The following is a 16,572-nucleotide window of genomic DNA, read 5'->3' as shown; positions in this document are numbered from 1 at the left end:
GTAAGAACATGAATAAAATCCACACAAGTCATAATTGCGACTAAAGTAGCATATGATTCTCTTATCTTAAGCATGATAAGTTTGAATTTTCTGCATTCATGTCTTTAGCTATTTTAGTTGGAGACAACGGTACTGGGCTTAGTCGAAACGCAAAGTTTAAGCATCTTTATTTCCTTATATAAAAGGGGAAGTTGCAGGAGATTTAAGTTAAAAAGCAAAGGAGAGAGGCATGGCTCTTTTCTACAGGTACCAAAGCGCTACCATATCCACCTACAACACTAGCAGTAGTGTGAGAAGTGAAACTGTGACAAAGCCGTTTTCTCCTTTCGTCCCCAAATATAACAGTGGTGATGGTTACTCTGATGAGTACGTTGGGAAGAAAAAATTAGTTCCAGTTGGTAGGAGGCCCTATGAGTACGAGAGTGATGATGAATGGAAGCATGAACGTGGAACAAACCCTGCTCATCGAGCTTATGTTGATCCTCCTCCAAGCTCCATTCCCGTTACTTTACCTCACTCGGGCCACTCCTCCCAGCCCATACCTTATGTCACCAAGCCCAACATCAAAACTACTCCCGATTATTATGCTGACCACGGAGACTACGGTACCAAAGAAAAGTACAAGCCCAAGCCCGCTTCCACTCCGGTTTATGCTGATGGTTATGGCACTGACAATGGTGACTACAACAACAAAGAAAGGTACAAGTCCAAGCCCACCTCCGGTCCTGCTTATAACGATGGGTACGGTGCTGACTATGGAGACTACAACAATAAAGAAAGGTACAAGTCCAAGCCCACTTTCAATCCTGTTTATAACGACGGATATGGTGCTGACTATGGAGACTACAACAACAAAGAAAGGTACAGGCCCAAGCCCACTTTTAGTCCAGTTTATCATGATGGATATGGTACTGATGACGGGGACTACAACAACAAAGAAAGGTACAAGCCTAAGTCCACTGTTGTACCCGTTTATAATGATGGATATGGTGCTAAGCCCAGTGGCACTCCTGTTTACAATGATGGATATGGTGCTGACTATGGAGACTACAATAACAGAGAAGGATACAATCCCAAGCCCAAGCCCAGTGACTCTTCTGTTTATAATGATAGATATGGTGCTGACTATGGAAGCTACAACAACAAAGAAGGGTACAAGCCCAAGTCCACTGGTATTCCTTTTCATAATAATGGATATGGTGATAATTATGGTACTGACAACGGCAAAGAAAGATCCACACCTAAGCCCATCGAGAGTCCTGTTTACAATGATGGATATGGCGGTGACTACGGTAATTATAGCAAAGGGCCCAAACCCAAGTCCACTGAGATTCCTGTGTATAACGATGGGTATGGTGTTGGAGGAGCAAGTCCAACTGGACACGATTATGGTGGGTATGGTAATTATCCCAACAACAAAGAACGGAACAAGCTGGTTGGGCCTAAAACCATCGAAACTCCAAGAAAAGGGACTCCGCTAAGTAAGCCCATGAATGATATTAACGAGGCCTTAGAGTTGTTGAAGAAAGAAGCTGCAGTGGTAAATGGGAATGAGAAGAACATGAATCTAGTTGATGAAACTGAAAAGCTAAAAAAGATTGCGACGAAAGCGCCTGAAACTCCAGCGAAAGGAAACTCGAGATTTTCATCGCAACGACCACTCTTTAATTTCAGTGATGGGAGACGTCCTGATTATGGAGTCATCGATCATAAGGAGGCTGAGAAAAAGTTTAAGGGCATGACAATCTAATAACCTATCCATGCATATACCAAAATTAATAATTACCAATATCTATGTCTTCAGTGTGTTTTGTTTTATACTTGTGTTTTCTTGTTGTCGTTGGTTTTTATAACTATATGTGTGTACCTGGTGATAGTGCCAACAAAATGTCAAACAGACTTTATATATTATATATGTATGGATTAAATAAAAGATGCATATTGTTATTTACACAAGCAGTCTTACTTATACATGTTATAAATTTAATACACCGTATACAATTTGAGCTACAACAATCATGTTATTCATGTGTATATCTTCTTCTTGTTTCAAGTAAAAGAACTTGTTAGAGCTCTTTAGTTCAAGTAAAAGATGTCATTTTGGTCAATCCCATAGACCTATGTGGGTTGGGACAGAAAAAAAAATCTCAAGGTCAAAAAGTCTCTTACTGAAAAGGTCCACAAGACGAAAATGCTCATAAAAGTCTTGAAGATTATGATCAATCTATGGACTTTATTTTTAAATATGAAAAAATGTTAACTTTTTTAAATATATCATCAAACCTTCGATTTAAACTGGCTCATCTTGACTTCCAGTTTGAATAAGTTTATCTTGACTTTTAGCCAAATTTGTCAAGATCGACCGTCAACCAATCTGGTCAGGATCGACCTTTAACTTGGGTCGGGCCATCTTGACTTTCAGTCCAAGTCGACCCATCTCGAACTTCAGCCTGAATTGACCCAAGTCAAACTTCAACCTAAGAAGGGTTGACCAGTCTCGACCTTTGGCCCGAATTGCACTAATGTCGACCTTCGAGCTAGGTTGGCCAATCTCAACCATCAACTCAATTCGACCAATCTCGACCTTCGATCTGGGCCCACCTATATCATCATTTGAGTAAGGGTGGGGTCGAATTTGGGTTAGGGAAGACTTGGTCAAATTTCAACCAGGGTCAACCCCGCCAGATTTTGGTTGGTGGCTCGACTGAAATTCAGCCTAGGTCGACTCGGTTGAATTTCAGATGGGGTCGGCTCGACAAATTTTCCTCTGAGACCGACTCGGCTAAATCCAGTCGAAATTCAACTTGGGTCTAGTGAAATTCGGCAAGGACCAACTCGGCTGAAATTTGGTTGATACTGACTCGACTGAAATTCAATCAGGACCAACTCGATCGAAATTTGGCCGAGGCAAACTTGGCTAAATTCAACCAAATTTCAGCAAGGGCCAACTCAGTCAAATTACAACTTGGGACGACTTAGACAAATTGGGGCTCGTGTCGACCTTCGGTCCAAGTCAATCTGTCTTAACCTTCAACATAGATTGGCCCGTCATAATAATATGTTTTCTCAAATCACAATTTACCCATTTCTATGATCAAAGTCTCTTCTTAAAGCCATTATTTCATTGAATCTAAAGATAAATACAACATTTGTTGATACTATTACTATAGGTGGCAAAATGGGCTAGCTCGCCCCGTTAGTGGTCCGTAAAAAATGGGTCGGGTCGGGCTGGGCCGTCACTATTTTTTTTAATTAATTTTCAATTTTTTTTGTGTTTAAAATTTGTTTATATATACATATAAATGAATATTAAAGGCATATCTAATTGTATAAAATCTTTTCTGAACTTTTAATTGATTAGTTAATGTCTTTAATTAGATAAATTAAAATAATTATTACATTTCCATGTTAAATTACACTATTATAATTAATAATTGAAACTTAATTTATAAGTGTTAATGATTTAAATTACAATACTATTATATATTTATACCTTTAAAAAATATATTAAAAAAATTAATATTTTTTTTGAAGTGGGTCAATGGGCTGGGATGAGTTGACCCATATTTTGGTCCGTCAAATTAACGGATTGAACGGACTGTACCAACACGAGCTCAAGGGTTAAAATTTTCAATCTGACCTTACTCTTTTAACACAAATTGACAGTTGGCACATCAAATCCAGTTCGTTTTATCATCTTATCTACTACACACGAATATACTTGCTGAAAATTAAAATTAGTTGTTAAAAAAAATCTCATCAGAACCTCTAATCATTAGACCAATGCATTGAATCGATACCATAATCTCTCAAAATCTTAATTTGAAATCATTCACTTAGTTCTTATCAATTTAAATAAGTCATCACTTACTCAGTTTCACAATCAAGCCTCATTTAATCATAATAACAACCAGACGCCTTTATTTACTTTAAATAATAAAAATCATCAATATTTTAATTTTTGTTTCACCTAAAATAATTTACTTGTCTGTTTAATCAAAATTCAAAATAGACTTAGTTTATTTTATTAATTTGCTAGATTATTTCGTACGAGTTGATGATGTTGGTTAAATTGGTGAAATGTTAGAATAAACCTTCCCTAGCCAAACCTGAATGTGAAAACATGTCTTTGGAATTATTGTCTACAGTGTGTCAATTTATAAAATGAAAAGTGCAGAACTTATGAGGTAGTGATTTGATACTTTATTGATCAAGTTGTGGTTCTAAATAACATATAAATATGTATGCATTTGAAGCATGAAAACCTTGACTTGGTTTTGATTGTAACTGTTTTTCGGTTTTTACTTTTTTTTTTCGTTCATATTTCACTTAAACAACCATTTATCGCTCAAACAATAATTTTTTTTGAAAGTAATACTTTTAGATTAAGGGCTTCTCGTTCAATTAACAAAGTGTCCTCCAGGTAGGATGATAAATTGTAGGGTAGGGCGGTCCTACCCTAAATAAAAATTATATCAATTTACAACAAAAAATTATTTGATACTTTTTATTGGTATTTATATAATTATAATTTTTGTATCTTTTGATATTAAATATTAGATTAAATATGTTTTTAGTTTATTAACTTTGATTCAAAATTAGAATTCGTTCATATCCGAAGCTTTATACATTTAGTCCAATGAATAAATATAGTATTCCTAATTCAATTATGTTAACATTTTTTGATATGTCAAACGTATTTCATGTTAGTATTGACGTTGTTTATATTGTTTGACACATTCTCGGTATAATATATGCTGGAAAATGCATTTGACACCTAAAAAAAACTAATATAATTAAGTTAAAAGGATTATATTAATTCATTCTTAAAGTTTAAAGGTCAAAATATATCAAAGTTAGACATGGACGAATTTGAATTTTGGATCAAATTACATGGACTAAAAACATACTTAACCATTTACTATTTATTAATATTAAATTTCTTTTATATATTTTAAATTTTTGATAAAAAATATTTAATTATTTTTCTTGGCAATCTGTTTATAGCTTCAACTCATTTAAGCTAATGAAAGGTTAGTTTTCTGTATTTTAACATACATTTCATAATTCTTCAATATGTTACTTGTAATAAATCAACTTAACTCGTAATTCACAATTGAAATTAACACCTCTGTTACACGAAACAATAAACACAAAGAAGACCGAAGGAGGACGTTTCTCATCATTTTTAAAAAGTTAAATTGTATTATGCTAAAATTGAGTTATAAACTTATGTATGGAAGTTATTTTCTATTTTGTTTTATAATTTTAACATATCAATTTATAAGGAAAAGCCAGTTTCATTATCTTTCTTCCCTTGAGGAAAAGCATTTTCTCCAAAGGAATCCTGAATAAAGTTTCTAGCAAACTAAAACATTAAATCAGTCCTAAAATTACAAGTAACGATTATTTCAATTATTTTAATTTCAAAAGAAAATAATAAACATTAATCAGTACTTTATTAATTAAGAAATAAAAATAAGTCATTTAAAAAAATCTTAAATAAATTTCAAATATACACTGAAAGCATATTGGTTTAACAAAAAAAAACGTGTTCGTACTTCTATTTCTACTTTTTTTTCTTTTTTTTTCCTTTTCCCCTGCCTCTTTTTATATCTATATCGTATTCCTTTAACACATAAAAAGTTAGTATTCGTTTGATAGATATAAAATAAAACGAGTAAAAATAAATAAAAGAATAAATAAATTTTAAAAATGTTTTATAAAGAAATTAGGAAATGAAAATGAAATAAAGACCAGTAAAACTTATTCACTTTTTAACTTTTGTTCTTCTTAGTTAGTGATATATTCTTGTTATTTTGGTTTATTCTTTTATTTTTATTATTATTTTTATTTAATTTAGTCTTCAAATATTTTAAAAATATTTAATTTGATCTTTTTATTATTTTTATTTAATTTAGTTTTTTTTAAACAATTCAATATTATTTTCTCTATTCTAAAATTAAATTAATTTTATGTATAAATTATAAAATATTATTTTAATATATAATTAAATTTAATTATTAATTTAGTTTTAATTTATTTAAAAAATGATTAAATTGAATAAAAAATAATAAATAAATTAAATTAAATATTTTCAAAGAATTTGAGAAAATTAAAATAAACCAAAACAATAAATTAAAAGGACTAAATCAATAATTTTTTTTTTTATTTAATCGGATAAATCAATTTAATTCCATCACTTCTTATTTTCATCATCTTCCACCAGCCAAACATATTTCAAGTTTGAAGAGAACTCAAAATGAAAATAATAATAATAATAATTAGCAATCATTTGGGTCGTTGGTTTGTGAGTATATCAATTTTTCTTTTCCAGTGATTTTCTAATTTCCTTGGGCACTGTTATGAAATTAACAATAATAGGCATCAATTTAAGAAGCTGGGAAGAGGAATCAAGTTGAAAACAAATGAATGGGTGTTGAAAGAAAGCGATTTTGAGAGGTTTGACTTTGTGATAGTTGGAAGATCTCATCCTCTCTATATTCCTCGTCTCGTTCGGAGAGAGCCACAAAAGACCAAACAACATCACCAGACAAACAAACGCAGGTAAACAGTGCCCACACTTCTCAGACAAGACAACAACCTCTTTCTCTTTATACAAACACGAACCCCAGTTCCAATTACTCTTTCTCTATCACACTCTGCAGCAGGCCATGCTCTTTTTTCCGTTTTCTTCTTTGCCCCTCTTTTTTCCACAACCCATCACGTGCTTCCTCTATCTGGAAAAATATAAATAAACTATAAAAATTTAAACTTTTTCACTTTCCTTTTGTGTATGCAGATAGATCACTTTGACGGCGCACTGAATCGTGCTACCTTTGACCTCCCCCTCAACTGAATTCTTGATTGGTGACTGTGTATGTTTGTGCTCCTGCACCTTGTGGACCAGTGATTGTTCAATACGTGAAAAAGTTTTGCTTTTTATTCCAAATTCCGCTCACTCATCACTTGATGCTTAGGTTTGTTGCTTTCCGCGGATGATGCTACCGATTGTTGTAGGATGACCAGGTTGATCAAGGGTAAAATGTTTTTTACTCGTCATAGACGTAATCGTAATCATTTAATCTTGCTCGTGTTTTACTTTCTTTCTTGATGTTATTGGATTAGTGTGGTGATCAGAAACCCTCACAAAAGGGAGCCATGTCAAGGGAATGAAGCTTGGATTCGAGGAGAGTAAATGGGGTGTATAATTGGCAGAGAAGTGTCATCGGGAATAATCTCCGAGGTGAAGGAGGAGAAGAGTGTGAGTGTTGAATCAAACAAGAAAGTTGATGAAGTGCCCACAAGCAGTGCTGAGGAGAACGTGGTAGAGGCTCTGAATGGTGAGAAGGAGAAAGAGAAGGAGAAGGAAGAGAATGGTGGTGGCGATGGAGTCCGGGGAACGAAGGATGACAGAAGAAGGTCAAAGCCAAATCCAAGGCTAAGTAATCCACCGAAGCATTTGCAGGGGGAGCAAGTAGCAGCTGGGTGGCCACCTTGGCTAACAGCAGTGTGTGGTGAAGCTCTTAGTGGGTGGATTCCGCGAAAGGCTGACACATTTGAGAAAATTGATAAGGTAGGTTTGTATTGTTGGAAAAAATTTTGAACTTCAAATTTTTTAGGTGCTTGTGTCACATTTAACTTAAAATGGAAATACATTGAATAAGTCTTGCCATATCAGGGATTTGTGGATGTGGTTTGAAGCCCAATTCAGTCTGCATTATTCTGTTCTTCTCATTCTTGTTTTATTTTTCTTTGAATTTCCTTTGTATTAGATTGGTCAAGGAACTTATAGTAATGTATACAAAGCTAAAGACACATTGACGGGTAAGATTGTTGCACTGAAGAAGGTTCGATTTGACAATTTGGAACCTGAGAGTGTAAAATTCATGGCCAGAGAGATTCTTATTTTGAGAAGATTGGATCATCCCAATGTTATAAAGCTAGAAGGTTTAGTTACATCCAGAATGTCCTTGAGTTTGTACCTGGTGTTTGATTACATGGTGCATGATTTAGCTGGACTTGCTGCAAGCCCTGACATAAAATTTACAGAGCCACAGGTTAGACCAGGTTTGCCTTAATAATCTAAGAAATAAGAGATACCCTTTGGTTTCTTTTCAATTTGCTGTTTTGATGTCTCCAAATACCTGTCTACAACTGCAGGTTAAATGTTACACTCATCAACTGCTATCAGGACTTGAGCACTGTCATAGTCGAAACGTACTTCACCGTGATATTAAAGGATCAAATCTTCTTATTAACGATGAAGGGATACTTAAAATTGCTGACTTTGGCCTTGCATCTTTCTTTGATCCAGACCGCCGGCATCCCATGACTAATCGTGTAGTTACCCTTTGGTACCGCCCCCTTGAGTTGCTTCTTGGTGCCACAGAATATGGTGTGGCCATCGACCTTTGGAGTGTTGGTTGCATTTTAGGAGAGTTATTGGCTGGGAAACCTATTATGCCTGGACGTACGGAGGTGAAAACTTAAATTGTCTTGTTTTGATTTATATGAATTTTCATTTCCTTCAAATCTTTGCCTAACAGTTAGATGGTAATCCAACAAATTTTATGTTTTTGAAAGAGTAATAACAAAGCTATATATCCTAATGGAAACTCTTCTTTCTAAATATGCATCTATTAACCTTTTAATTATGGCATTGCAACTCCTCCGTCCCAACCATCTGTTCTCATGAGGGTAAGCCTATGTAGGATGATCCAAGCTTTGTGTACTGTACTTCCTTTTGGAAGGCTGGCATTATGCTTATCTGCAATGAATATAGAGACATGCAATCAATGAGAAATAAACTAAGAAACTGAAAAAGTATGAGAAATAACCAATTGCTGAGTTACTGCATGATTTAATAAACCATTTTACTTCGTAGACAACTGCATATGCCTCTGTTGAGCCATGAAACATGGTGGGTGAGAAAGTGGAACAAATCAAATTGTAGCACAGATATTGTAAATGGCAGTGGAAGAGATTGTTACTAGTTACCTCCAGGCTCTCTGATGTAGTGCTAGTACCTTTGTTTTTCATTTTTGCATGTGTACCTTTACCTTTATATCGCTTGTTCAAGCTTTTTAATGTGCATGTACTATTGAAAACAAAAACTGGGTAAAATGGAGATTTTACATTACTAGAAAGAAGAATGATTCTTATATCAGTTCAGTGTTGGTCAATAAGATATTACTTGTACTTTAAGGAGGTATGAAGTGGTATATCTGTTACCAATTTAAAATGTTATTACTAAAGCATTTTTCCTATTGACTGGTTGAAATGTCAGTTTGTCCATATTATTTGGTCGTGTGTTAATGGTATATAAACCAATGCTCCCTCAAATGTAGAAGAACAATCAAGTCATGCATTTTTAAGGATTTCGCACTAGTTTTTTTTTTCCTTATCAACAGTTATAATAGTGTATTAATATAAGCCGGTACCAGTATTACCTAAAGAAAAATATTTACAAATTTGTTTTCGTCTTATGCATAACTAGTTAGTTGTATGGCTTTTAGTTGCCTTTTGCACATACGTGCAATGTAACCAGTTCTGTGGCCTATGTACAAAATTCGAGTATCCATAACACTCTCCCAACCAATTACAAAGTACATACCCTGCCTCATAAATACATTGTCCCAAATAACCTGAGAGGAAACCAGCATCCAAAGCCCGACAAGCATGTCACAGGATATTGAAATGCGTAATACAATCCGGATAGCCACGACCATGCTAGGAATAGAATGTCTTGCAGCATCTTCTATTCCAGCCACACTTTCTCTTGCAGCACTACTAGTGATTATGATGATAGTTATAGTATTTTTGGTTCAGTTATCAAATCAATGCAGACTGATAACTACGAAACATTATCTTTACAAGATTTGTTTGTTTAAATGCACCCTTTGTCTGTTTTCCACAAATCACACTTTTTAAGTGATATGCTAGATCTTATGTTTAGCTCTACCATCTCTTACTTAGTTTGAAGGAATTTGTATTGCATTAACAATATATCACTCGCTCTTTTTTGCTGGTTATTTGTGATCTTCATTGGATATTTTATGACCCTTTACCGATAACTTACACAGGTGGAACAACTGCATAAGATATACAAACTTTGTGGATCACCTTCTGATGAGTATTGGAAGAAGTCAAAGATGCCTAATGCTACCTTGTTTAAACCTCGACAGCCATACAGGAGGTGTATAAGAGAGACATTTAAAGATTTTCCACCTTCATCTCTGCCCCTTATTGAGACTCTTCTTGCTATTGATCCAGCAGAACGAAAGACTGCCTCAGATGCTCTAAGAAGTGAGGTGGGATTTTGAAAATTCCTTATTTTGAAAATTTAGACATGTTTTGTATCCTAATGTATTATTCTCAGTGGAGTTCATATTCCAGACTCTTTTGTGAAACATAAAATAAGCCGCATGTTGAACTTCTTCAGCCCTTTGTCTTGTGGTGCATTACTAGTTTTATTAGGCTGTATGATTCTTAACCACAAGGATTGCTGGTGGGTGCATCTATTATTGACAAAAGAACTTTTGTGGCTTGGTTCTTCATCTTTTTTGCCTCTGATATTTAATGCCAAAAAATGTGCATGATTATTGTTGTAAACTGCTGCTATAGGAGACTGGTCCATCAAATCTTGAATGTTGTCTGAGGAAAAACATTGTAATTTTGTTGAATTAGATGCCTTTTCCATTTTATAAAATCAAACCCTTATTATTTTGTTCAACCTTCTATTATTTTGCAGTTCTTTACCACAGAACCTTATGCTTGTGATCCTCTTAGTCTTCCAAAATATCCCCCAACAAAGGAAATGGATGCTAAACGACGGGATGATGAAGCAAGGAGGTATCTTTTCTATGAAGTTTGCTTGATGCACACTAGAATTGAGGATGTACACACATGTGAACATTTTAAAGAAACATATATTTAAAAAGCAGGCAGGGGGTTGGGACAAAACGGTTGGAGGAAGAGATTCGGGCTAAAAATATAAGTTATTAATAATAATATTGTATTTTATCTGCATTATTCAATGACACTTATCGCAAATATGTCTTTTCTGACAAAAAGTGGAGACGGAAAGACTTTACATGTTCTCTCTATTTATATTAGTCTCTCCTAGTGAAATTTGTTCTTTGTTGAGTTAATTGTTTCATCCGTTATCGGAACCATCCATTAATATCTAATCCAACACACGATATATATATATATATATATATATATATATATATATATATATATATATATATATATATATATATATATCTCGGCATGAGGGAGTGTGTTGGAAGTCCAACATTAACTAGAGATAAAGCCAATGTAGAGTATATATGTGGATGCAAACCTCACCTTACAAACCAGTGTTGTGGGGTTAACTTAGGCTTAAAGTCCACTTTTTAGCATGATATCAGAGCCATGGTTAGAGTGAGGTTGAGTTAGGTTTAAAGTTCACTTTTTAAAAATATAGGTGGCAAACTAAAGTTTTCCATGCTTTAATGTTATGGCTGAACATCACAAGAGATGATGAGCAGATTAACTTGAGTATGCTTCAACTTACACACACAATGACGTCAATTTTGCTTGTACGAGCAGAGTGAAGAGTGTTCCCTTTTGATTAACATCTGCTAGTTTTAATTTGGTGATCTTATTATGTTTGACTGACATTTCCTGCAAATATGGATTACTAGATCAAGAGCTGCTGGCAAAACTGGTGTTGATGGTCCAAAGAAGCATCGGAGTCGCGAACGCGCTGCCAAAGCTGCTCCTGCTCCAGAAGCCAATGCTGAGCTTCAATCCAACGTGGATGTAAGTTCAAGAAAATTAGTTCTATCTATTGATTATCTTAGATTATGTCTTGGCTGCTTTCCTTCTGATAAAAATCTTCATCATTTTTCATGATTGAGAATTGAAAATCTCTATAGTTATGATTGAAAGTAAGAAAGTAACGTTGATTATTGGTTGCTGTGATTTCGTGTGCAACAGAGAAGGCGATTAATCAGTCATGCAAATGCAAAGAGCAAGAGTGAAAAGTTTCCTCCACCGCATGAAGATGGACAACTTGGCTTTCCTTTGGGATCTTCTAATCACATTGATCCAGATATCATACCTTCTGACATCTCTTTGGGTTCAACCTCGTACACCTTTTCAAAGGAACCATTCCAAGCTTGGTCAGGTCCAATTGGTAATCCTGCCAGCATTAGTAAGCAGAAGAAACACACTACTGGTGATGATGCATTGGATTTGTCAAAATCATACAAAGGAACTCTCAAGCATAAAGTTAAAGGAAAAAAAATCCCAGCCTAGATACTAGGTACATTCTTGTAGAGTCAAATTAAGAAAGAACATGTTCTGTTGCCCCATTTTTGGTGTTGGAGTCCATCTGCTTGAAAATGTGTCATGCTACATGCTTGCTTCTTAAGGTTAATTCCTTATTATCAAGGAGTATAACCATTTTCCCCCATTTTTAAACCTCCATTTTTTTTTCATAGTTTAATCTTTTGGATTTTATTTATACAGAGGTTTTTCTGGGGAACTTGTTAAGTCTGTTGGTATTACAGAGAATTACTGTGATGTACATCGTGATTTTTTTTTTTCATTGTCAATATCTGAATTATATTTCACACATTTGTTGAGATTGCAATAAATTTTTAGATTTTTAAGTCCTCATATTTAGGTATGGTGCCAGTTGTACCAAAACCAAAGTTATAGTAACTTGATAGCTTCATGTTATTCTGTATTTAATTTTACTTTTCCTTTTTTTGGTATTGATTTCCAGGATGAGTTAAAGTTATTTCAAAAGCAACTCATCCTAATTGGTAGCATCTTAACGAAATTCTCATTGTTCATCATATTTACTTGTGTGATAATCTTTACCTTTATGGAAACATTTAAAATTTTATGTTTAAATCGAGTAACATTTATGTCCATTTTTTTTCTCTTTGTATTTATTTTCATTTTGAATGACATGCTGTCAATATTCACATAAATTTGCATTCATTTAAATTCGTATCCCGTTTAAATCTTCATTTGAAATGAGAAAATTATTGGATCAATAATTTTGTAATTTTATTTTTAGAAAATGTTCCTGCAGATAACAAGTAAGATAAGTTAGACACAAGTGTTACCTTATCTATATAGTCCGTTGTTTCCTTAGTAGGCCTCTTCCTGGTTGGTATATGTCTACTTGGACCCAGGAGGGGTTACTTGCAGAAGAGACTCCGAAGCTCAAGTCAGCGAAAGCTCTCAGAAAGTCAGATCGGGTGATTAACAAAGTAATGAATGCGTACTTTTAATTCGTGGGATCCATGCATATTTATAGATCATTAATTATGTGGGTTGGGTCCTTGCTTGGGCCATAGGTGGGCTAGGATCCTGACCCAGGCCCTTAGTTCGATAATGATGACATGTTTTTTACTAAGTCCTTGATTGTTCTGTATGGAGTTGTCGGCCTGAGCCGGTTACCTCTTGGCGGCTTAGGCAGCTATAGTTTGTTTTCGATTTGTTAAATCGACGTCGCTTCTTAGTGGTTTTAGTCCGAGTGCCTTAGTGTGTTCATGGTGCTTACTAGTACTCGGCTTAGGCCGACCAGGTGCAGTACACCAGTCCCTCAGCCTCTCATGACATAGATGTCGGTAAAGGGTGATAAGCGTCCATTGTCTTTCTTCTAGGCCGACTAAGTACGGTACAAAATATATATCTTTTTTCTGTTAGATTTTGTTGTACAAAGAGAAAAAAAAAAGTATATGAATAAAATAAAATAACAAGTTTCTCTTATAATATATATTTTATATTTATTATATATTTTATATCTTTCATATTTTTACAATCTCTACAAATTCTTAACACTCATAATATTTTATATTATAATTATATAACTCCTAAAGTTCTATATTGTAATATGACTCCTAAAATCGCGTTAGTTCGCTTCGAATTCTTAAGAACAAATTGCAGACTTAAATTTAAAGTATGTTTTTAGTTTTTTTCTCTTCAACCGACTTATATATACATCTAATAGAAAATATTTATATGTTTTTTTTAAATGTATTGTTACTATAGATTTACACTAGCAACCAATTAGCTGTGATTTTTCACATAATTATTATAAAAGTTGATATTTACTCCTTCCATTCTTCAATATAAACCAAAAGCCTTATATTAATTAAAACAATTAGTTAGTGCCATTTAGTTGTATTAATTCCATTTCAAAACTAATCTTCTTTCTTAGACTATCTTCTATAAACCTTGACATTAAAAACAAATAAGAGTGTTAAAAATAAAAAATCAATTAAAATTGGGGAGAGTATAATACAAGGCAACTTTCAGTCAAATAAAAATATAGTTTAGATATAAAAAAATATTTATAGGTTGAATTAATAAACAAAAAAAAAATAACTGTGACAGCAACGTGAAGACTTTGTTCTTATCCATTGAATAATAATATATACGAGAGCATTCCAAAGCTGGTATAACAAACAAGGCAAAGTGTGAATACACTTTTGCTTCTAATGTTTGATGTCTACTACACATACCGTCACATTCATTATTAATGTAATGTAATTATTGTTTTATAAATCTCAATCATTAACTTAATAACAATTAATGTTTTCTAAAAAAATTGTTAACCATATTCATTGGTTTTTCTTTAATGAATTACTCTTATAGTTATCATTTCTTTATGTATAACATGACTTCATGCATGGGTTGTACATATAAAATAAAATAACAATATCCTAAACATTGCTCAACTTAAAAATAATTTTTTTTATTACTCAATTTTTGTAATTAAAAAAAAACTATATCACAAAAAGAGCACTAAAATAACTTAATTACACTTTCTTTGCCTTTCTAGGAAGAACACGCATAAAATTTATATTTGTTTAAAGAAATTAAGAAGTCAAACAAAATTAAATCCTCCTGTCATGGTCTATTACGAAAAACTCTTTTGAAAAATGGGAAATTAAAGTCCTAATTAAACTTGACCTACCGTTTTTATTAAAAAAAATGTTTAGTTAGCGTGCCAAACTCAAACATTTAAACCAATTAATAATACCACAAAGAAAAATGTTTTAGTATAATGTTTGCGTCAATCTCCATGCATTGAATCTGATCGCTACACATATACTATTCTTCTTCTTTGATTTATAGAAAAGGCAAATTAAGTAGAAAAAAATAATCAGTTCAATTTGGACATAATCACAATAAAGAAAATAGTGCATAATGAATAATGAATTTGGGTTTGTGAGAGTGAAGGCTACATGCAGACCCACTAAGGAAATTGGGCCTACAGATAAATTAGGCCTTGTTGTCACTTCAAAATATCATCTTTATCAAATCAACATTTGTATTTATCGAAGAAAAATCTTAGTTTAATTATCATGATTTATTTTAATTTTCTATATTATTTAGCATACTCCATTTATCTGTTAATTTTGTTTGTTTGTTATGTTTCACCAGCATTATTATTGATAGGTAAGAATATGACAAGACAAGTTAAGAAAGAAGATTATCAACGATAAAGAAAATCTGAGAGAAATGATGAAGTACTTATGAGGTGTAACAATATGATAAGGTCTAGTTACTTATCAAGGAGCCTTATCTTCAATTTCCCTTCCTCCAATAATCGCAGTTGTTTGAGGATTCAATTTAGATTTTTTCAGATAAAATATTATTTAATTGAGTTTAGTATATTGTTATATTTAATTTAGGTTAAATTATTTTAGAGGTCTTCGTTACAAAATGAAATGTCAAGTAAGTTTCTTCCATTTTATTTAACTCAGATCTTTATTTTAAAAAATTTATTGTAATTAGGTGCTTTTTATTAGTAGTACTTTAACTATTAACTATGTGTTACATGTCATCACGTTATTTTTTTTAGTTTTCAAATTTTTTAATGTTAAAAAAAATAAATAAAAACTGTCACATGTCAATATAACATTATATCACGTGGCAGAGACAAAATGTGACGTGAGAGTGGTATTTGGATGTGAAAGTCTCTATTTTGTTTTAATATGGTCCCAATTTTTTTAAAACGTAATCAATCTCATCTCTATATCAAATTTATTTTTTATATAAATTTTAGTGATATTTTTATTATAATTGATACTTTTAATAAGTTTATTTAAATATATATTTTTCATTGAATTTTATTTAAATTTTGTTTTAAATATTTATATATCTATAATTTATAGATAAATGTTAGAGTTGCTTTAAAAATAAAAACTTTATAAATTCAAATATAAAATTTTAAAACAATTTTATAACAATTTAAAATAAATATATTTATTTAAATTTTGTTTTAAATATTTATATATTCATAATTTATAGATAAATGTTAGAGTTGCTTTAAAAATAAAAACTTTATAAATTCAAATATAAAATTTAAAAAAAAATTATAACAATTTAAAATAAATATATTTATTTAAAATTTTACAATTCAATTTATAAAGTTGTTATTTTTAAACTAACTCTAACATTTGTCTATAAATTATTGATATATAAATATTTGAAACAATATTTAAATAAAGTTCAATGCAAAATATACATTTAAATAAACTTAATTTTGTTAAA

General features: G+C 32.4%; 2 protein-coding genes across 4 annotated transcripts; both read left to right on the top strand.

Moving 5' to 3' along the window:
• Window positions 1-167: 167 nt before the first annotated feature.
• Window positions 168-1,956, top strand: LOC146884817 (uncharacterized). Its single transcript, XM_085676236.1, has one exon. The coding sequence runs from the start codon at window positions 230-232 to the stop codon at window positions 1,748-1,750; it is 1,521 nt and encodes a 506-aa protein (XP_085532362.1). The 5' UTR covers window positions 168-229; the 3' UTR covers window positions 1,751-1,956.
• Window positions 1,957-6,406: 4,450 nt separating this feature from the next.
• On the top strand, window positions 6,407-12,672 carry LOC114191028 (putative serine/threonine-protein kinase At1g54610). Of its 3 annotated transcripts, none has more exons than XM_028080170.2 (10): window positions 6,407-6,567; window positions 6,803-6,878; window positions 6,981-7,029; window positions 7,129-7,576; window positions 7,776-8,060; window positions 8,164-8,481; window positions 10,086-10,313; window positions 10,754-10,854; window positions 11,694-11,811; window positions 11,989-12,672. In XM_028080170.2, the coding sequence occupies exons 4-10, from the start codon at window positions 7,199-7,201 to the stop codon at window positions 12,307-12,309; spliced, it is 1,749 nt and encodes a 582-aa protein (XP_027935971.1). In that variant the 5' UTR covers window positions 6,407-6,567; window positions 6,803-6,878; window positions 6,981-7,029; window positions 7,129-7,198; the 3' UTR covers window positions 12,310-12,672. The 3 variants fall into 3 exon arrangements, with proteins under 3 accessions (XP_027935971.1, XP_027935972.1, XP_027935970.1); XM_028080171.2 differs by having other exon boundaries at window positions 6,981-7,040; window positions 7,141-7,576; XM_028080169.2 differs by having other exon boundaries at window positions 6,981-7,040.
• Window positions 12,673-16,572: the final 3,900 nt, after the last annotated feature.

The sequence above is a fragment of the Vigna unguiculata genome, chromosome 7 (genome assembly GCF_037176805.1).
Source record: "Vigna unguiculata cultivar grain cowpea cultivar isolate G323 ecotype 2 chromosome 7, ASM3717680v1, whole genome shotgun sequence".
Classification (NCBI taxonomy): Eukaryota; Viridiplantae; Streptophyta; class Magnoliopsida; order Fabales; family Fabaceae; genus Vigna; species Vigna unguiculata.
Note: the sequence above shows the minus strand (reverse complement) of the source record. Positions and strands in the feature narration are given on the sequence as shown.

Coding starts and splice junctions, on each gene's coding strand:
- LOC146884817 (XM_085676236.1), top strand. CDS start 230: ATGGCTCTTTTCTACAGGTACCAAAGCGCTACCATATCCACCTACAAC.
- LOC114191028 (XM_028080170.2), top strand. CDS start 7,199: ATGGGGTGTATAATTGGCAGAGAAGTGTCATCGGGAATAATCTCCGAG. Junction 10,314..10,753: donor CAGATGCTCTAAGAAGTGAG/GTGGGATTTTGA, acceptor ATTATTTTGCAG/TTCTTTACCACAGAACCTTA. Junction 10,855..11,693: donor CGGGATGATGAAGCAAGGAG/GTATCTTTTCTA, acceptor ATGGATTACTAG/ATCAAGAGCTGCTGGCAAAA.